Genomic DNA, 23,119 nt, shown 5'->3' on the forward strand with positions numbered 1-23,119 from the left:
TGCTTCCTTAAATAATGTTCTTTTAATTCTTCCTTGTTTTTACTCCTTTTTCTCTATTAATTGCACCAAGGGGAGGGGGGGGGGCTGTAACCCAATTTCGTTGTATAAGTAAAATGTGCAATGGCAATAAAGGTTCATTCATTCCTTCGAATATATATTTATTTTTTAAAGGGCAGTTTGTTTGAAGATTTTAGAGAATATTTCATTATATAATGACTATATCCAATTCTTACCTAGTCAGTTTAATATTAATTGTTAAAGACTCATTATTCGATGTGATTTTATTTGCTGTGAATCACATAAACTGGAATATTGAATACTTTCTTAAATTTTTCATTAATATTTAAGAATTGTTATCTTTTGTTGTTTTATTGAATGTTATTAAATAAATTAGTTTAATTATCTCTAACAGTTTGCCAGCTTTCTACAGTACTGCAGGACATGGGATGATTTTGCCTTCGTTTCATGGCTTTAATTTTCATGACAACTGCCTTTCAGTTTGCCATACCTTCTGCTCTGTGTCCTATATGCAGATTTTCTCACCATAAGACACTAATCAAAAACAGCTTTAATTTCTGCTCATCTGGTTTTGGACTGGGTGACATGTGTCCATGTTTACCACAGTGGTCCATTGGTTAAATTCTGTATTGGACTGTTATTTTGTTCATGTCTAACATACATCCATGTGTTCAAATTCATACAAGCAGCATTACTTCAACTTCCATGAAATATTGAAATTTAGCATTAGTATTTACTTCAAATCTGTAATCCGTATCTCACAAGTGCCACAAATATTACACAGCTTCTATGGCAACGTTAGACTTTATTTACTTAAGCTGTAAAAAGTGAACTGGTGCCAAGGTGCCTGTTATTCCTGTGTGGCAACCCACCCCTCTGCTCGAAAAAACACATCGCTGAGCATTGTGTTGCAGTGTCAGGGCACACTGAGAGGTTCCAGCTTCAAGCTGCCCCACACTAATAAAAACTCACACAACTCAAGAGGATGTGGCTTATCAAGCTGGACGACATACTCTTCATGCTATGCATTCCTTTAAGCAGACACCACTTGTTGTGTTGGAATGCACTTAAAAGTTAAATGTCAAAACATTTTAATGAGTGAATGTAAAACTGTTTTCCTATAAGAAATTTTGGACTGTTTCTTTTTTTTTTCTTCAGTTTTTTATGTTCACAATGCTAACAAATCCTAATGACAAATCAGGACAGGTGTGTAACCATTTAGTATAAAACATTTTTAAAATAAGTTGACTATACTTGTTCCCCACTTTTCTACTTGAAAATGTAGCTAATTTTTTGTTCACTTAAAATAATCACAAAAATGTTTTAATCCCATTGTTGTAAATTTTCTGGTTACACAATTGTTCCTGTCTCAATGTGGCTACATTAGGTCAGACTCCAGGAGCAGTTTCTCAGGTGGTGATGGTGGGGGAGGGGGCAAATCACCCCACACACCTTGATGCTATTCTTAGCATGCAGAGGCTGTAAAAGTTTCCATGTGCCCCCCTGGTTACTGGAGTCAAGGGCAGGAAGTGGTCTTCAGTGCAAAGCTTTTACTGCTTGCTGAGGCAATGTTATGGTGTACAGCTCATCCCTCTAGTGGCCATAGTAAATAAGTGCAGTTTGGTCAGTCTCAGTGCAGCAGTGGGGAACACACTGGGGGATACTGGGGATTGCTAATTTCTGTGCACTTACCCAAAAGCTAAACCTGAGCAAGAAATCCACTGAATTATGCAAGAACCAGGCCCTCTAGTACCAAATGCACCCCCCCAGCTAACTCCCCCACACCCAGCTAACCCCCCCACCCACCAAAACCAGCTGTCAGATCACGCCACCTGAATACTTCTCTTTCTTGCACTCAACTGTATTCCCTTTTTTGTGTTTCTTCTCTTTATCTAAACACAAAAAGTAAATTGAAGTTAGATTCACTGAGAAAGTACCTAGTACAAGTCCTTCAGATTTTTTTGTAAATTCCCTACACTATGATGTGGTGGGTGGCATGGTGGCACACCAGGTAGTGTGGCTGTCACAGCTCCAGGGTCTTGGTGTTGTGGTTGTGGGTTTGAGCCCTGCTCCAGGTGACTGTCTGTGAGGAGTTTGGTGTGTTCTCCCCATGCCTGCGTGGGTTTCCTCTGGGTGCTCAGATTTCCTTCCACTGTCCAAAAACACAGGTGGACTGGCAATTCAAATGTATCCATAGGTGTGAATGTATGAGTGAATTTGAGTGCATGTCTCCCTGCGAAGGACAGGCTACAGGGTGTGTTCCCACCATGCTCCCTGAGATTCTGGGTAGGTTCCTGACCCACTGCAACCCTGAACTGGATAAGTGGTTAAAGACAATGAATGAATGAATATGATATGGTTTATTGTATGTTTTTCTTTGTCTTCTTCATAAAATATTCTAATTTATTGTTCATAATGTAAAAAAACAAAACAAAACAAAAAACAGTTTAACACACAGTAAGACTTACTTTGGGCTGTAAATATTTACTTGACTTCACAGTGTAGCCAAACACTCAGGCAGCTATAGGTGTACAGCCAAATATGTAGGGCTCTTTGTAGGTGTGCCAGTGTTTTGCAATCTTCTAACTAAGAAATCAACTGAAAATGGGAATCAACCCTACTGTGTGCCCTCTCAGAAAATCTGTGGTGGTACTCCTAAGGGTACATATTCATTACCTTTAGTTGGGAACATAACTGTACCATATTCTATAGCAAATGTAGATTTTAATGTTGTTTTGATTTCAAACACTCCACTTAATTTCCAAGATTTTTATATTACACAGTTTCATAATGACATCAAACAAATATTCACCTCTCCTTCTGGAGAAGGGAATGTATTGTATGTTTAGGGAACACAACTGGACTTTAACAACACTGTTGTTCTTTAAAAGTACATTTACCTTCAGCAAGTAGTAAAAACCCAGACTATATTTTCTGTGTGTAAGTGTTGAGTACATAAACAAAAGTGGATCCAGCTACTGGTAAAGTGTTAATTTCCATAAGGGACTGTCTTTTGTGTTTTAAATCATATCAGCAAATCTGCATGACTCCATCTAAGATTTGAAATGTTTAAGAGAAATTTAGGGAATGCATTTACAGAAGGTTTTGGGTGACTGTTGACAAGTTTTAGCAATGTGAGCCTCATAATACTAGTGTTAAACAAAAAAGCTTGGCTGATCAGCTACAACTAGGGTAAATGTTAATATTTGTCTTGTTTTTTTAATGAATGATAATGCACTGAGTGAAAAAAATGGTCTTTGTTTGTTTTCCTCACAACTAGGAAGCACTTTCCAAAACCCTAAATGTAGAATTGCAGGATGAAGTCAAGGACAAGGCAAATAATTTTTATTCCTTTAATTGAAGCCTCAGAGAACTGACCATTTGTCTCTTGAGCATTGACTAAATGCCATGCTGTTGAGTGCAGTTGCCCCTTTCATGTTCTAAACAACCTCCCTTCTTTTCTGTTACTTTTCCTCAGTTAATGAGATCATAAGGAAGGATCTGACGGGCGTTCACAGCAGAGGACAGACCAACACATAAAGTACCAACACAGTAGGAAGAATGTGGGACTTCTGCAGAGAGATTTTCTCTCTAGATCAGCTTGCATATTGCACCACATTACTCTGTTCTTGCACTCTCATCCACTCTTTGCAATATCTAAGCCTTAATGCTTTTTGAACTGCGAAATTTCTAATGACAAATGGACAAAACTTCCTGGTTTGCATGACCAAACACCATCATAATCAGCTATTAGCTGATGACACCAGTGTGTTGATGTTTAAACTGTTTAGTGGTTCCAGGACTGGTGGTGAAATGTGCCCAGGTTTGACCACATGTCATTTATGTTCTTGAAGATTCACAGTTTAAGTGATATAAAATGAGTTAAATCCATTTTGTTCTCCTCTATTTTTAGATTTCATAGTACTCTAGCTCACTGTAGTACACTCTTGCTTTAGTATGTCTGAAATGCTTTAGTTTGCAAGTATGCCTCCAAAATGTGGGCATTGTAAAAAGCCATTTACAATGAACCATAACTCTGATCACCTTTGATACTCAAATAGAAGATTAATCTAGTGAATTTAGTTGTGACTTATATTTTTAATAAATCACACCAGATATTAATTTTGACTTTTTTTAATGCCTCATGCATTTTTTTATTGCTTGTAATTAGTTGCAATGCTCTTACAGAGAATCCTTAAATGCAAAGTTTTCATTTCATGCCAGAGAGTTCTACTTACTTATGTGTATAGTTTATGAGCTAAATTAGATTTTTAATATTTTTACACTTGTATATTTTATACTATTTTATCTGTGTCTACTGTTGTAGAAAATGCAACTTTTTTAATATTCTGTAAATAATCAAACAATCATTGTATCAGCCTTTGTGCCTTTAGCTATTATCTGGGTTATAGATATAGATGTGGGTTAGAGTTAATAGACCTTGCCTTAATGATAGCAGCCTTTTTTATTAACAGATTTATGCATCCATTTCTCTGTGAGGAGACTGAAGAAAAAAACACTTGCAATTGACTGTCCCATGTTGTACATGTCAGTATATTAGCAATATGTATATTGTCGTTCATCTCACAGAGGGTTTATAATTTTCACAAGTGCTCATTTCACTTTTAAAATGTAAAATATTCAAGATATTTGTGAAAATGCATATATATATATATGAGCTATAGAATATATATGAGCCTTTGCCATTCTGCATGTTGCTCTTAATTTCATGGCAAATCCCTGAATGTAATCACATTGTTTTTAATGTAAATATATTTTGTCTGAATAAGTATAAACATTTTGCCTAGGATTAGACTGTCAGTTACAAGTAGAGCAAAGCATTTTCATGAACTGAATCAGTTGTTTTCTTGCTATTCTGTAACCAAGACTTTTGGAATACATGGTTTACAAATAAAGTGACCTACATGGAAAATGCATATATTTTATGATATCAATATAAGATACTGCTACCCAATAAAGCTAAGGAGAAGTATGCATCTTTAAAATGAATGTCTGATAGTTGATGCTTGACAAAAAAAACACGAGCAATAAAAGTGACTAAGAGGGGCATTTTGTTTGTGCAACGAAAATTTGTTAATGCCAGTCCAGTCTATCATTTGATAAGAAGTTAACCCATCGTGCAAAAACACCTTGTAGAGGCCGGTTGTGGTGTTATCAAAATTTATTAGTTGATTGCATCAAATGTTCTTATCACACAGTAAAAAACATAAACTCAGCTATTTAAGAATTAATTGAACTACTGGCACACTGATTTTCAGCAGTCTACACTCAGTCATTCTTCAGAAAATAACAAAGAGCACATCCTTCTTGGCACTGATTGACATCCCAAGTCTCCTGGAAGTTCTGGGAGTCTCCCGCATATTATATGATATGACATAGTGGATCCCTGATGCCCTCAAGTCAGATAAAATCTCCCGGAATCTAGAATGACCGACCAAGTGTACACACAAACACACACTCAGGTGACACAGACATTTTTTCCCGATTGCGTGTGTGAAAGAGAGTGAGAGTGAGAGAAAGGCTGTACTTGCTGTGTGGTAATGTGCCCACCTCGTGTGCATATTCATGAAGAGTACTTATTTCTGTTTTTACAACTTACTAACCATCCATAGATCTATCTTATAGATTGTCTCAGCAGGAAGGTTATAGGAGACTCTATTGTTCGACACGTGAAATTAGCTACTCCTTTAGGGGCGCTGGCAGTAACAGCTGTTTATCGGGAGCCAGAGCGCCGGATATTAGTGGCAACCTTAGACTGTTAGCTAATAGGAGATATTCGAGGATAGTCATTCATGTAGGGGCCAATGATATTCGTCTGCGGCAGTCTGAGGTAACTAAGGGTAATATTAGAGAGGTGATTAAACTGGTCCAGACGATTTCCGATGCCGTAATCTGCTCTGGTCCCATACCAATGCGGCGTGGCGCTGAAGCCTACAGCAGACTTTCGACGTTAAACTGCTGGATGTCCAAGTGGTGTTCCGAAAATCAAGTGGGCTTTATAGACAATTGGTTACATTTCGAGGGCAAGCCTGGTCTTATAGGTAGGGATGGTATCCACCCCATGTGGGAGGGTGCTGCCTTACTTTCTTGCAGCATAGCACATAGTCTTTTAGTTAGTCAGCAGAGTAGTGTAGACAGCTGCTGACAATCCAGAGCCGGGACCAGGCCGCAGACAGACAGGCTAAACCGACCATCTGCGAACTGCCTTGGGGCGTCACCTAGGTTCAGCTGTATTGAGACTGTGTCTTTCCCCCGAACTAAAACAAAATCAGCCTGTTTCAGCAACCTAATCAATATTAAATCATACACATATGATAGCAGCAACACCTCAAAACTAAAATTTGAACATAAATGATATCATAAGTGATCATAAATTCAACGTTTTCTGTCTCATGGGAACGTGGGTTAGACCAAATGAATATTCAGCACTAAATGAAGCCATCCCCCTAGGCTATAATTATGTACATAGCCCAAGATTATCAGGCAAAGGAGGTGGAGTATGTGTAATTTACCAAAATACCCTAGAAATTAATCTTAAACAATGTGACACCTTCACTTCTTTTGTGGTTCTCTCCACCATTATTACAAACCCGGTCACAAAAAAGGACGCATTTTTATTATGCAACATTTACAGACCACCAGGGCCTTCCTTAGAATTTCTGAAAGAATTCAGCGATTTTGCTGCAAACCTAGCGGTTTGCAATCATAAAGTTATAATTGTAGGATATTTCAATATCCATTTTGAGAAGGAAAGTGACCCACTAAAAAGGCATTTACCTCAATCTTAGACTCTATTGGTATTACTCAAAATGTAACAGGGCCAACATACTACTGCAGTCACACTTTAGACTTAGTTCTGACACTAGGTCTTAACATTGACAAAATTAATATCTTACCGCAATCCTCAGCAATCTCCGACCATTACCTAATTTCATATGAGCTACGTCTTAGCCATAATATATGTAAGACCCCTCGCTATTCTACAAAGCGTATAATAAAACCATTTACCACCCTACAATTTATAGAAAACCTCCCAGAAATGGACCCAATGGACCTAGATGTACTAACTGACTACATAGAAAATACCTGTCGATCTACTTTAGAAAAAGTAGCACCACTTAAACATAAAAGTATAAGACAGAAAAAGCTCGCACCATGGCATAATGATAAAACCCGTACTTTAAAACAAACATCATGGAAACTAGAGCGGAAATGGCGATCAACCAAGCTAGAAGTGTTCCATTCTGCCTGGAAGGACAGCCTTATAGAGTATAGAAATGCCCTCATTAAAGCTCGCTCAGCATATCTGGCCTCGCTGATCTCCAATAATAAAAATAATCCGAGAGTACTGTTTAGTGTGTTTTCCAGAACTACAAAAAATCAAGCAGTTTCCGAACAACTAATTCCAGCAACTCTCACCAGTAAAGATTTTATAGACTTTTTTAATAATAAAATTGAGAATATTAGACAACAAACTCAAGCCACAGGATTAAATCCGACCTGGCTGCCACCCGATGTGACTGATATAAAACATAATGTAATTGTAAAAGAAAGACTTGAAACCTTTTACCCACTCCCACAGTTAGAACTAGAGAAGATTATCACCTCTGCAAACTGTACAACTTGCACACTTGATGCAATTCCCACAAAATTACTCAAAGAAGTACTACCAGCTATTATCAATCCTCTCATCCCTTAGCCTGGGCCATGTACCCAAAGCTTTTAAACTAGCAGTTATTAAGCCTATGATCAAGAAACCAAATCTTGATGCTAGTACACTGTCTAATTACAGGCCTATTTCAAATCTGCCACTTCTGTCTAAGATCTTAGAAAAAGCCGTGGCCCAACAACTTAGTTCATATCTACATAAGAATCATATATATGAAAAATTCCAATCTGGATTCAGGCCACATCATAGTACAGAGACAGCTCTAGTCAAGATAACAAATGATCTTCTTCTTGCCTCTGATTAAGGCCACGTATCCCTGTTGGTGCTTTTTGACCTCAGCGCAGCCTTCGATACAATAGACCATAATATTCTCCTAGAAAGTTTAGAAAACATGGTTGGAATTACAGGGACAGCCCTATTATGGTTCAAATCTTAATTAAGGGAACGTTATCAATTCGTAAAAGTAAACAATCTAAATTTAAATTATTCTAAAGTAAGATTTGGAATTCTGCAAGGCTTTATTTTAGGACCATTATTATTTACATTATACATGTTACCGCTAGGCACAGTTATAAGAAACCATGACATTAACTTTCACTGTTACGCAGACGACACACAATTGTATATTTCAGCCAAGCCCGATGACAAACACAGATTAAAGAAAATAGAGGACTGTGTAAAAGACGTGAAAGGCTGGATGTTGCGTAACTTCCTCCTTCTAAACAGCAACAAAACAGAGGTCCTGCTTTTGGGTCCAAAGGTGGCAAGAAATAAACTATCAGATTTAATTTTAAATTTCGCTGACTTTCCAGTTAAACCTGGTTCAGCAGCAAAAAATCTTGGTGTCATAATTGACCCGGATTTATCATTTGATCAACACATAGGCAGTATCACTAGGACAGCTTTTTTTATATCTTCGTAATATTGCTAAGATTAGAAATTCCTTATCCCTGCAGGACGCAGAAACATTAGTACATGCCTTTATTACATCAAGTCTTGACTACTGTAACGCACTACTGTCAGGATGCACCAGCAGCAATTTAAGAAAACTTCAACTAGTTCAAAATGCCGCAGCCAGGGTCCTCACTAAAACTAGAAAATTTTAACATATTAGCCCAGTTCTATCATCACTTCATTGGCTGCTTGATAAATTCCGCATCGACTACAAAATTCTGTTATTAACATATAAAGCTCTACATGGGCTTGCTCCTGAATACCTTCAAGATACAATTTCCTATTATGAGCCTCCACATTTACTCAGATCACAGAATACTAGTTTTTTAATTGTTCCCAGAATTCAGAAGGCCTCAGCTGGGGGAAGAGCCTTTTCTTATAAAGCCCCCCAACTCTGGAATGATCTTCCAGAAAATGTTCGGGACTCAGACACAGTCGCAATCTTCAAATCTAGGCTAAAAACTCATTTGTTTAGTTTATCTTTTGGTAGTTAATGCTCCCTCATAGATAAAGGTGGCAGATCCGGTGCTGTCGTCCCGCCGCTTCACGCGATCACTCAGGTTTGTTGAAGGTGGAGCAGAGGGATGCCAGTGTTTCAGGACGCTCCCATGTCAGTGTGTCCTTCTGGTTCTCTCCTTTTAGTTAAAGCTGTCATAGTCAGATCTGCCGGAGTCATTAGCCACACTCTGGAAATGTTCACATTTTCTGCTTTCTAAACACCAAACAGTTCAAAATTAATTCCATCCCTTTACATTTTTCCGAGTAAACGACTGCCCACCTGTCTGTCTGGACACTGATGGATGACTGTCGAGATCCTCCTCCACGCTTCAGACCAACTGCCCACACTCCAGCAAACACCAAGTACCTTGAAGCTGCCCCTACACTGAAGAACTCCTAACTATTATTACCAGTAGATTGACCAGAGGAGGATAGGTCACCCCTTGTGAGCCTTGGTTCCTCCCAAGGTTTCTTCCTCAGCTGAGGGAGTTTTTCCTTGCCACTTTCGCCCCTGGCTTGCTCACTTGGGGGTTTTCTTTGTCTTACTGGAATTCTGTGAAGCTGCTTTGTGACAACATCAGTTGTAAAAAGCACTATACAAATAAATTTGATTTGATGAAGTGCATGCAAAACAGAGAGGGTTCTGGTTGGCCTGTTCTCTGCAAAGAGTCTGTCAGTTAGCCAATCACTTTTATCTTCTGGACTGCATGCGTTCAGTGAGTGAGAGAAGGAGCACCATGGCAGAGGCAGGGAAAGCAGAGGGAGGGCCTTCCAAAAATAGTAAATACAAAACTCATTTCACCTCTGACTACTCGAAAGCGTAACCATGATTGATAAAAGTGAAAAACAATGAAGGTCCTGCTTGCTGTTCTGTTTACATTTACATTTACATTTATGCATTTGGCAGACGCTTTTATCCAAAGCGACTTACAAAAGAGGATCTAACATTCAAACTACAGCACAATTCCTTAGCACAACAAAATACCTTATATTGAGTACAATATGCCAGGAAGTAATAAGTGCATTAAAGAAAGACTTTCAGTGCAAGAGATACTCTCGGAAAAGCTGGGTTTTCAAGGATTTCTTGAAAGCGGAGAGGGTTTCTGTTGCTCTGATAGTGCTTGGAAGCTCGTTCCACCAGCGTGGTACCAGAGGTGGCCGTGTTAGTTGGCACTCCTTTGAGGAATGGAGAGGGCGGGCGCTAACATATGGTTTTAAGAGTCTATTGAGGTAGATGGGAGCAGAGCCAGTTAATACTCTGAAGGCCATCATTAGTGATTTAAATTTGATGTGAGCAGCTAAGGGTAGCCAATGCAGCTCAACTAATAGGGGTGTGACATGTGCTCTTTTAGGCTGGTTGAAAACCATGCGTGCTGCAGCATTCTGGATCATCTGTAGCGGTCTCACAGCACAGGCCGGAAGACCTGTCAGGAGGGCGTTGCAATAGTCAAGACGGGAGATTACTAATGTCTGAACAAGGAGCTGTGTTGCATGTTGAGTTAGGTATGGCCCAATCTTCCTTATGTTGAATAGGGAGAAGCGGCACGATTGAGCTACAGTGGTAACGTGATCTGCGAAGGTCAGCTGCTCATCAACCATGACACCCAGGTTTCTTACAACCTTGTTTGCAATAGTGATTTCAGCATTGCCCACGGCAGGCTAAATGATTCTAAAAGGCATGTTGTGGTGAGTTCATGTAAAAAATATTAGCCTTCTCAATTAGTTGGCTAGTTCCCAACAGTGTTGTGCCATTTCATATTTATAATGAACTAGTTCAATGTCCAGTTCATACTAATTCAAAGTTTTTATAAGTTAACAGTTCACAACGTTCATTTATTATTTCCCTCAAGAAATAGGCTGCTATTCTTTTTCAGTAGAGCCCCTTTCTACCCATCCATCACCAGCACAAAATCATTGCTACTCCCATAATAATTATATTATTATATACCACGCTCGCTAACATAGGTGTATACCAATGTTGAGAGTGAGAATATGTTTTAACACTTAAACAATGTATATTATGATGACAATGAAAAAGTATATTTATATGAACATTTTATTTAGACAACATTAACTTATGCAGAAGTTTAATGCCACAACATTTATTATAATGAATGGAGAAATCTGTACTTTCATTACTGTGACTTCAATAATTTGCATGTATTCCACAAGCCTGCTTTGATGCTTCAGTTCAATGTGTTGTTTTAAATTCAATGCAGATGTGACTGACACCCGGGCTTGTTTTATTTTTTCAAACCAGGCGGACACAATCTGCACAATAACATGTGGTTTTTCCCATCTGAGTCAATGTGTAAGTGCTCAATAAAAAAACTGATTGAGTTTGGCTATATTTTGATAATGTAATATGGCATGCTGTAAACATGAGTGCGATCAGTTGCAAGAGAGTTCACATTCATTATTTATAAACATTCAGTTCAGTCATTCAGTCATTCAGTTCAGTGTTCATAAAAAATATGACCACATACAACACTGGTTGCCAAGCATGCGCTGATGGTCAGTTTGAAATGCATAAATTCTTGAATTTTAGGTTACAGAGGTTACAGAGATGGTAAATGTAGTAATTTTATTTGTCACAATCACATCAGATGATGTGTACAAGTTAGTTCACACAGAAAAAAGGCCATACAGTATTAAGGTTGATGAAAGCAATGACATCATGTGTGAAAAGGAGTGTGTGCCATTTTAGTCAGGTACTACAGTGATAAGATGACAGTTGGATTTGTAGACATTTGTAGACATTTGTGCCATTTTAGTCAGGTACACAGGATAAGATGACAGTTGGATTTGTAGACATGCCGTGTGTAATGATGCCAAAGCTGAGAACATCTTTAACTGTATTGAATCACCCATGCATGACAAAGGCCTTGAATGGTCCAGTTGGGTAGAATGTCAGCAGTGACAACTGCAATGTCATGATAGGTAAGGACAACTCTATCTTATCAAGCATGAAAGCACAAGCCCCTCATATATACAGTGTTGGCTGTCCAAGATACTTGGTGAACATATGTGTCAAAACAGCATTTAAGGAGCTCTCGGTGTCACCTGAAGAATTGCTAATTGCTACTACTACTCTGAGAAAAGCTCAAAAGGAACAGAGGAACTGTATGGAGGTATACGTGGTGCAAAACTGCAGATCACCTGTGACAATGAGATTTGTAGTTGTAGAAAATAGTCACACATGTGTATCAGCAAATTTGAAGTCACTGAGAAAATCACTTCAGGAGTTGCCTGTATATTTTTTTCCTCTCCCACAAGTACAGCTTAACAGTTACACCTTCACAAACTCTTCATTGCAGCTGCACAAATCAAGTTCTACACACACAAGTACAAAAATATCATACACTCACAGTTTTTCTTCATTTGTAGCGGTATATATGGTGCATAACACATTCACACACTTGTATAAAACTTGCACTCTCGCAAGCCAACATGTGAATATCTGCAATGCGAGTTACACACCTGTAGAAAGTCTCCTCAGATATATGTATATATATGTATATATATATATATATATATATATATATATATATATATATATATAGTTTTTTGGGGGGTGATATTTCTCTTGCACAAACACAAGTCAGTACGGCTACGAGTCTCAAATGCTGTCTTCTTCACTCACACGTGACTACTTCCGCGCGCTCTCACATTTGCACCAAATATATCAAATGGAGCATGCTGCAGAACTAATCTGTATCTGTAGAACTGGGAGGCGGTCACTGTTCGGGGAATAACCCTTTTGACCAATCAGAGGAGTTTGTTTGTGCACATGCGTAGTGGCGATGAACAGATTATTAATTTTTAATAAAAGATATTATATTTTTTGGGGACTTAATATGCCGAAATTATCTTAATATGCAGAAAGACCTTTCTTCATTTTCAGAGACATCTCCATGTCACACAAGCCAGATGGAATGTGAGATTACCCAGATTACTACAGGCCCTTTTCAGGACAGTTTACGACACAGGGTCAAGAGAAGAATCTTTCAGAATGCAAAGAGACACACAGGCTCAACCTTCTTCTCACACATTTTGAAAGACTTAAACAAAAGAATCACACATTCCTTAATTCTTTTGTTTCTCTGATGAACAAGTTGCCTTTGTGTACCACTGCGTGAAATTAATTCCCTTTTAGACAAATCCAAATAGGTCAAATTAATTTACATATGTTTTAAATCACCTTTTTATATGAACATATGTAGAACCAAGTTAGCCACATACTCTCTGTGTTATTTGGTTAAGAATTATGTAAAACATGGCCTGTCTTAATGATATTGCTTGGTGTTAACATATAATCATTTATATTGCAAAAGTATGATTCAAAATCTTGGGATGGTCATTCAACAAGAAACGTCTTTGTCTTGTCAAGTGTCATCAATTTTATGTGATTTAACTGCCAAGGTGCAGGAAACAGCCAATCAGGAGCAATAGATGCTCCAATCCTCAATCTCTGAGGACCAATCAGGTATTCCAGGCGGGTTTTCTAAACTCTGGTTAAAAATCCAGTGGGGCCAAATGATGCTCTCTTTTCATACCCTTTTTGAGAGAAAGAGAGAAGCTTCGCTCCTCTCTTTTCACATCCCTTCGCTTCACTTCACACTTTTTCTCTTTTTAAGCCTTTTTCAAGGCTGAAGAAAGAAATGACTCGGGTTTTGAAATGACTCTCCAGCCCTCTGCAGGGATTAGTCTTATGGCAATCTAAAATAGTCTTGGGACCCTCAAGCATCGTCCAGATAGAACAGAAGCTCTATTTTAATTGTGTCTCTAGTAGAAAGCTATAGTAAAAAGGACTGTAGTTATTCCAGCAAAAATTCAATGCCACAGCCAGAGCAATGAAGGAGACCTCAGACCTCTGACCCTCAAAGTGATGACAAAAGCTTCCGGACCAGCGAGGAAGGCCACACGCACCCTCAGAATAACCTTCTGAGAAAAAGGCCCAGGAGAGACCTGCATGGACATGTTTTTCACAAGGCGGAAAATCAGTGATGACAGAGAATCCCCACAGAGAACTTCAGAACGCCACCAGCTCCGAAGAAGGGGTCATCGTGTCTCTGAAAAGGGGGAGAAAAGGAACGCCCGCGACTGCAGCGCTACAAAGCGGCAGTGCTCCAGGAAGCCACGCCGGAAAGCACCACACGTCAGCGACATGCTCCCAGCTATCTCCAGTCCATCTCCAGGAATACGTAAGGTCATATGGTTACAGAAATTCACTCATATATTAATCTCCCTGCTCCCTCATGTATCACTGTAATCCATTTCATTATATGAATGTATAATCAATATTCATTATTTATTATTACACTTACTAAACCAGTTGTGTGATAAAACCAATCCTTGGTTTTTTGTGTGTGCACTTTTCTTGTACCGGATTATTCCTTCTAGCTCAGATTCAATTTCGGAGACAAGAACCTACAGCGGGTCAATGAGCATAATAATTCATTAACAATAATTAATTATAGCTAATTCTGCAGTATAATATGTGAGGATGGACTACTTGTCCAAGCTAAAATTGGACAAGTAAAGACTCTACATATTATTTAATGACACCCAAATATGGATCTTAACAAAATGAATTAAATAATTAACTATTAATCAAATAATAATTATCATTGACAGAGTGAAAAATTGAAAGGGTTCTGAATACTTCCGTACCCACTGTATGCCACCGCAACGTGTGCATAACCATTTTCACTATACATGTCCCTTGGCGCTGTCAGGAATGCTGGGCGGACTGACAGAGGTGGACACACTGGCAAAACACAGCGAACATTTTATTTATACAAAGGAAAGATAACAAAACAGATACAGACAGATAGACTATGACAAAAAGACAGAGTGTGCTAACAGAGACTCAGACAAATGGAACTAAACCAACTAAACTAGAATACGGAGGGCTAGAGCAAATGGGACAAACACACAGAGTCATAAACAGAGGACTAAACAGAGAACAAACCTAAAAGAGGATCAACAGAGACAGACAGACTTGGGAGCAACAAGACAATGGAAAACGAAACGAGTAATAGCAGAGACAAACAGACTAGAAGGCTAAACAACATGACCTAGGGATTGAAACGCAAAACAACATGACTAGGAAGTGAAACGAGAAACAGCAGAGACAGACAGACTAGAGGGCTAAGCAACATGACCTGGGGAATGAAACGAATGACCGACAAACAGGAAGTGAGATAAGGGAACTTAAATACATAACACAGACCAGACACACCTGAGACAGATAACGAGGGGGGTGGATACAAATTACACTGACGAGGACACTAACAAGGAGGCAGAACAAGGGCAGAGACATGAACAATAACACACAGAGGGAAAACGGACACAACAGGACAAGGGCATGACAGATGCCCCCTCCTGAACGTGCAACTCCGGGGACACATACACCTAAACCCCCCAGGAGCTGGTGCAAGAGAGAGCACGGAAAACAAGACAACGAACCAACAGGTGACAGGACTCAGGACAAGACAGGAACAGACACAGGAAATGGAGCTGGGAACTTGACAGGACCAGACTCGGGACAGGACAGGAGACTGACAAAGGGTAGCGACAGGAGACTGAACAAGAGACTGGACAGGTGACTTACAAAATGGCAGAAGGAGACGGGACTAGGGACTGGAACGGACTAGACAGAACGGGAGTGGAAACACAAGACTTGACAAGAGACTGGGGTTGCACACTGGACAGGAACTGAGACAAGACTGGGGACTGAACAGGTTTAGGAATGGGAGACAAGACTGAGGACAGGACAGAACCAGACACGGAAGACTGGACGGGGCAGATGACTGGACAGGGTGCTGGACATTAGACTGGACACTGGATGGATACATGGACTGGACATGATTAAAGACTGAGGACTGGACAGGGAACTGGATGGGAGAAGAGGCTGGAAACAGGACAGGTGTAGGAAAGGGAAACAAGACAGGTGACGGAACGGGGAACTGGGAATGACCAGGGGACTTGACTTGATTAAAGACTGGGGACGTGACTGAAGCTTGAGACAGGACTGGTGACTGGACTTGAGACAGAACAGATGACTGGACTGAGGCTAGGTGCTGGGACTGGACAGGAGGAGAGACAGGTAACAAGACAGGAGACAAGACACTGGACTGAAACGGGGACTGGACTTGAGACAAGACAGGAGACAAGGTACTGGACAGCAACAGGGACTGGACAGGACTTGGCAAGGGTACAGGGACCAGGACGTTTACAGGAACAGACACGAACACAGTCACAGGGATGGGAACAGAGACAAAGGCAGACACAGGTACAGGGACTAGGATAGAGACAGGAACCAGGACAGGGACAGACAGGGGAACCAAAACAACTGGGGTGTGCCCAGGACTGGCAAAAGTCTGTGGGGCTGTCCGAGAAGCCCGCCTGGGCACAGCTCTAGGGATCAACCCCGAAGTCCATGGGGCCGACCTACGGATACGACTTGAAGTGGCCAGGGCCACAGTCATGGGTGCAGAAGCAGCTGGGGCCACAGTCACGGGTGCAGAAGCAGCCGGGGCCACAGTCACGGGTGCAGAAGCGGCCAGGGCCACAGTCACGGGTGCAGAAGCGGCTGAGGGAGCCGCCATCACAGGGACTGGAGCAGCTGTGGAAGCCGCGTTCTCAGGGACTGGAGCGGCCGTGGAAGCCACCTTCTCGGGGACATGAGCGGCCGTGGAAGACGCCTTCTCGGGGACACGAGCGGCCGTGGAAGACGCCTTCTCGGGGACAGGAGCGGCCTGGATCGCCGCCGTCATGGGAACAGAAGCGGCTGGAGGCGCTGCGGACACTGGAGTAGCAGCGGTAAGCAGTCCTGCAATGACGTCTCCAGAGACGGGATCCTGGAGCAAAGTCCACGGAGGCAGGGGGCCCTGCGATGACGTCCACGGAGGCAGGGGCTTGTGCTGCTCGCAGGGCATGTGCTGGAGCCGTTGAGGGTTTAGGGAGTCTGATGGGCGCACTCATGAGGGATCTCATCAACCATGGATCCCCCAGAAGTGTGCCCCTGTTAGCCTCACCTCCCTTGTCCTGAGGATGGAGGCTAATAGCCCCTACCCTCAACACCCCCCCCCCCCACCAAAAAAACATTTCCCTGGACCTGAGGGGGTAATCCTCCAGCGAGGGGGAGACTCCAGCATGCTGCTTTCGCCGACTCTTCTTGCTCCGATTTCTCCAGTTGGAGCAGTCACTCGGTTCAGGAGTCGGCTCCTCAGAAGTCCTCGACTCGATTATTGGCTGGATTATAGATGCTTGGACTTCTTTACCTTCTGAAAATAGCTGTCTGTGCTAGCTGCGTCCTTTAATGGGTCGGTCATTCTGTCAGGAACGAGGGGCGGACTGACAGAGGTGGACCCACTGGCTAAAACGTTTTATTTATACAAAGGAAAGATAACAAAACAGATACAGACAGATAGACAGGCATGACAGGCACCAAATGCAGAGGAGAAAAAATCATTTGGCATTGCTACTGAAACCTATGACAGGGTTTTAGGGCCACAGCATTGAAAAAAAAAAAAAAAAGATTCAGAGAATAAAGTCATAATTCTGAGAAAAATCTTTGAATAATTCCAAGAAAATTCTTGTAATTATTGAATATAAAATGTCTGCATCATTCCAAGAATCAGAATATTTAGAGAAACTACATGCCCTCTCCCTAATAAACGGGTTTGTGCACCGATTCAGGGTTTAAGTACTAATCACAATCTGGTCCTAATGTGGAAGAGAACTGAGTGTTTATTCCTGAAATCTATACCATAGTAGGACTTCAGCAACACACTGCATTCCTCAGTTACACTGTGTGCACAACGTGCAGTGCATTATTCCGAGATTTTTCTCAGAATTCTGACTTTATTCTCAGAATCTTATTATCCGTCGTAGGTTTCAGCAGCAATGCCAAATGATTTTTTCCCCTCTGTATTTGGCGCCAAGGGACATGCGCACAAACAAACTCCTCTGATTGGTCAGAAGGGTTAGTGCCCACCTCCCAGTTCTACAGATACAGATTAGTTTTGCACCACGCTCCCTCTGATATGTTTGGTGCAAACGTGAGAGCGTGCGGAAGTAGTCATGTGTGAGTGAAGAAGACAGCATTTGAGATTCATAGCCGCAGATTCGAGCAGGTGCAGTCACTGACTTGTGTTTGTGCAAGAGAAATATCACCTCCAAAAAACATATATATTTCTGAGGAGACATTCTACAGGTGTTTAACTCACACTGCACATATTGACATGTTGGTTTGCAAATGTGCAAGTTCTATACAAGTGTGCGAATGTGTTATGCACCATATATACAGCTACAAATGGATCAAAACTGTGAGTATATGATATTTTTGTACTTGTGTGTGTAGAACTGGATTTGTGCAGCTGCAGTGAAGAGTTTGTGAAGGTATAACTCTTAAGCTGTACTTGTGGGACAGGAAAAAAATCTACAGGTTTTCAACTCCTGAATTGACTTCCTCTGTGACTTCAAATTTACTGATACACATGTGTGACTATTTTCTACAACTACAAATCTCACTGTCACAGGTGCTCTGCGGTTTTGCACCAAATATACTTCCATAGAACTGAAGCAGTTTCAGGACATCTGTACCATAGCTCAGCAGAGTGTACAAAAACACTGTCCCACATGTTGGCTCTCCTTGTGGAAAGGCTTGGACCATCTCCTGAACCAATGGCCAGCCTTTAGTTCTTATTTTGAGTCACACAGTGAAAATCAGAATCCTAAGGATATTCAGAAGAGGCTGGCAGACCCAACAATGAAGCTTTATGCTTGTTTTCTTCACAATATCACAATTTTTTCAAAACAAGACACCTTTCCTTAAAAAGGCAAAGGGCAGTGTTGAAGAACTCCTGCATGACATTGCAAGTAGGTTTGTTGTTTCCAAAATATTGAGTGAGAAATTCAGAAATTCACTGTGCAGATGAAGGTCTTCTTGTTGGACTCTTGACAAAGTCATTTGCAAAGTGAAGAAACACTTTCCCCTCACAAAACAAAACAGTTCTTCAAAGATGGGAGAGCATTTTATGTGAGAAGCTATCAGAAAATACCGTCAGTTGTCAATCCAGAGAACCAAGATGATGTGACACCAAAACAGATTATGACTTTGGCTGAGACTGAAAACACTGGTACCAAATGACAGAAATTTACAAGTTGATGAGTTCTGGGGGAAACTGATGAAACTGCTACTGGTGCTGCTGAACTCCAGTTGTTATATGGAAAGGGCCTTCAATATGGTGAGGCACATCAAGAGTTCAGGAGTCAGTTGTCACAACAGACACTTGTCAGTATGATGTCATGTAAGATAAACAAATTCATTGACACCGAGTGTCATGACACTGACATTTCAAGCAAACTGATCAAATCTGCAAAGCAAGCAGTGACAAAGTTCAATGAAGGCTTGCAGAAGACCCCTGAATAGGCCAATTTAGCCTATGTCGTAGCCTAAGCTGTAAAAAGTTGTTATTCATTCCTGTATTAAAAAGTAAAGTTCTCTTATCACCCATAACTGTTGGTGTGTGCAAGAGCTGGGTGATCACAAGAGGTTTTCCTACATTGATTGATCTGAGGATTTTTTACAATATTAACATTTTGTCACAACGTGACAAAGGACATCCTCCTAAATATGTAGACTGAATATACCAAATGTTCATTACTATATTAGCGATGTCTCAAGAACCAGTACCTCACTACTAATTCCTCACTACAAATACTAAATTTTTTGCTGAAAACTGTACCACCTCAAGTGTTTAAAGAAAAAAGTGTAGAAAGATAGATTAAGAAGTGTTTATAATAATAAATTAATAAATAAATATACACTCCCATGTGCTGAACTGTAAACATATTGCACTTAGAACACATTAGAAGGATTAGAACAGTGTTTGTAAAATTGGGAAAGCTAGAACATTTACAGTTTGCACGTTCATCCATTCACTGTCTGTAAATGCTTATCAGGGTTGTGGTGGGTCCAGAGCCTACCCAGAAAGTTACGCCCTTGGGAGTGTTTAAGAGAAGCAGCCTCAAAAGCGGAGAAGCAGAGAAAATAATTTTGTGTGAGGAAAACCACAGGCAACAAACAGTGCTCTCGAAAATGGGAAAACATTTCCCAGAAGGAAAATACACTTTAAGTGAAGAAAAACCCACCAGGTTCTCCTTGGGCAAATTTCACTTGTGTTATTGAGCAAAAATAAATCAATAAATAAATTCACATAAATTGTATAATCATCCATTTGCATGTAATTGATGCTGTAGAGCAATCAATTACAGAAAAATAATGTGATGGAAGAGACAAAAGTCAAAAGTGAGTAAAAAACACCCTAAATATGTTTGGAACTACCAATGAACTTTCTTCATTTTTTCTCCTCAATAGGCCATTTCTCCCCAAAATAACTTAATAATACTTTGTCTAGACCCGCATTACATAAATCAATTTTGTCCTGTATTGTTAAATGTTAGAATATCACGTTTAATCAAATTACATATCATCATCTTCTTTTCCGCTTTTCCATTTCAGGGTCGCGGTGGCCACAGGGCGAGCAAAGAAGCCCAGACGTCTCTGTCCCTTGCAACATCCACCAATTCCTCCTGGGGAATCCCAAGGCGTTTCCAGGCCAGCCGGGAGATATAATCCTTCCAGTGTGTCCTGGGTCGACCCCGGGACCTCCTTCCAGTTGGACGTGCCTGGTATACCTCCAGTTGGAGGCGTTCAGGAGGCATCATGATCAGATGCCCGAACCACCTCAACTGACTCCTCTCAATGCGAAGGGGCAGCGACTCTACTCCGAGCTCCTCCCTAGTCACTGAGCTCCTCACCCGATCACAGAGAGTACGCCCAGCAACCCGTCGGAGAAAGCTCATTTCGGCCACTTGTATCCACAATCTTGTTCTTTCGGTCATTATCCAGACCTCATGACCATAGGTGAGAGTGGGGATGTAGACTGACCGATAAATTGAGAGCTTTGCTTTATGACTCAGCTCTGTCTTCACCACAACGGTGTGTTACAGTGACCGCATTACTGCAGACGCTGCACCTATCCTACGGTCAATCTCACTATCCCTCTTCCCATCACTCTTGAACAAGAACCCGAGGTACTTGAACTCCTTCACTTGGGGAAGATTCTTACCCCCTACCTGAAGGGAGCATGCCATCTGTTTCCGAGAGATAACCATGGCCTTGGCGGTGCGGATCCGCATACTGACCGCTTCACACTTGGCTGCAAACTGCTCAAGTGAACACCGGAGGCCTCCGTGCGAAGAAACCAGAAGAACAACATCGGCTGCAAAAAGCAGAGATGCCACCTTCTGAGCTCCTCGACGGAAGCCCTCCTGTCCCAGGGTACGCCACGCCACCCTGTCCATGAATATCAGGAACAGGAGTGGAGATAAGGCACAGCCCTGACAGAGTCAAGCTTGACTTACTACCAAGGATGCGAACACAACTCAAACTCTGAGAGTACAAGGAACGTATGGCTTGCTGGAGCGACCCTGGCACCCCATACTCCCGGAGCAGCTCCCACAGAATCTCTCGGGGAACATGGTCATATGCCTTCTCCAAATTTACAAAGCATGTGTAGAGTGGAGTAGCAAATTCCCACACCCCCTCAATCATTACTTTTTTTTGTGAAAAGGTAAAGAGTTGGTCCATAGTTCCACAGCCAGGACGAAATCTGCATTGTTCCTCCAAAATCCTAGGTTTGACTATCAGACGGATTCTCCTTTCCAGCACCTTGGCATAGACTTTCCCCGGGAGGCCGAGAAGTGTAATGCCACAATAATTGGCACACTTTCTCCGGTCCCCTTTTTTGAAAATAGGAACCACCACCCTGGTTTACCAAAGGCACCGTTCCTGAGGTCCATGCAATATTTTATAGCCGTGTCATCCAAGACAGCCCCACAGTATCGAGTGCCTTCAGTAACTCTGGGCAAATCTCATCCACTCCTGGAGCTTTGCCACCACAAAGCGTTTTCACCACCTCAGTGACTTCAGCCAAGGAAATGGAATCTGAACCCCCAGACACTTCTGCCCCTACATCCTGCACAGGAGGCATGTCTCTCGGGTTAAGGAGTTCCTCAAAGTGCTCCTTCCAAGGCCCAACAATACGTGTTGCAGTGTTTTCCAGAACCTCTTTGATGCCGCCTGGAAGTCATTCTCCATGGCTTCTCTAAACTCCTTCCATGCTCTGGATTTTGCTTCAACAACTGCCACAGCTGCAGCCTTTTTTGCCTGCCAGTACCCATCCGCAGAATCGGAAGTTCCCTGAGCTAGCCAACGGGTTCTTGGGTTGCTGCCATAACAGGCACTGACAAGGGTTTGACCACAGCTACATGCGCCGCCTCCACGATGGAGGTCCGGAACAGTGTCCATTCAGACACCATTCCCCCTACCTCCTCCGGAAAATGTGAGAAGTTCTCTCGGAGGTGAGAGTTGAAATCCATCCGGACAGAGTCATCTGCCAGTTTTTCCCAGCACACCCTCACTACACGTTTGGGTTTACCAGGTATGTCCGTCAGTCTCTTAAATAAATCATCAAATCTATGTCTGTATCTCACCAACCCACTTCTATCCCTATGCAATGTTCTTGTCCCAAAATACTATACTGTATCAGATTTCAAATGTCTTTGTTAGTAAATATTTTTGTGTCAATATTATCTCACTCATAGACAAATCTATAGCATCACATATGAAATGGTGCCTTTCAAATAGTCAGTTAAAACCTTACATTCCTCAAACAATATCCAACAGTCTTTTGAAGAGGCAAAACTGAGGACTGCAAGTCTGTGTCTGCACATGGCATCTGAAGATTCATCCAAAGAGTGGAAGTTCATTAAAAGACAACAGCGGTATGTGAGCAGAGAATCCAACCAAACAATGTTTTCGCAAGTGGTTGGTAGTTATTTGCAAAATTAAAAAGAATAGTTATATTGTGTAGCGCAGTGTTG

At 41.3% G+C, this 23,119-nt stretch overlaps 1 protein-coding gene across 1 annotated transcript in view; it reads left to right on the forward strand.

Moving 5' to 3' along the window:
- nfatc2a (nuclear factor of activated T cells 2a) overlaps positions 1-5,000 on the forward strand; it is a 34,071-nt gene extending 29,071 nt beyond the window's left edge. The window contains exon 10 of the mRNA XM_066672759.1: positions 3,497-5,000. Coding sequence (XP_066528856.1) covers positions 3,497-3,558 — 62 coding nt within the window. The 3' untranslated portion in view covers positions 3,559-5,000. The remainder of the gene's footprint in view (positions 1-3,496) is intronic.
- Positions 5,001-23,119: the final 18,119 nt, after the last annotated feature.

This window comes from Hoplias malabaricus, chromosome 5 (assembly GCF_029633855.1).
Source record: "Hoplias malabaricus isolate fHopMal1 chromosome 5, fHopMal1.hap1, whole genome shotgun sequence".
Classification (NCBI taxonomy): Eukaryota; Metazoa; Chordata; class Actinopteri; order Characiformes; family Erythrinidae; genus Hoplias; species Hoplias malabaricus.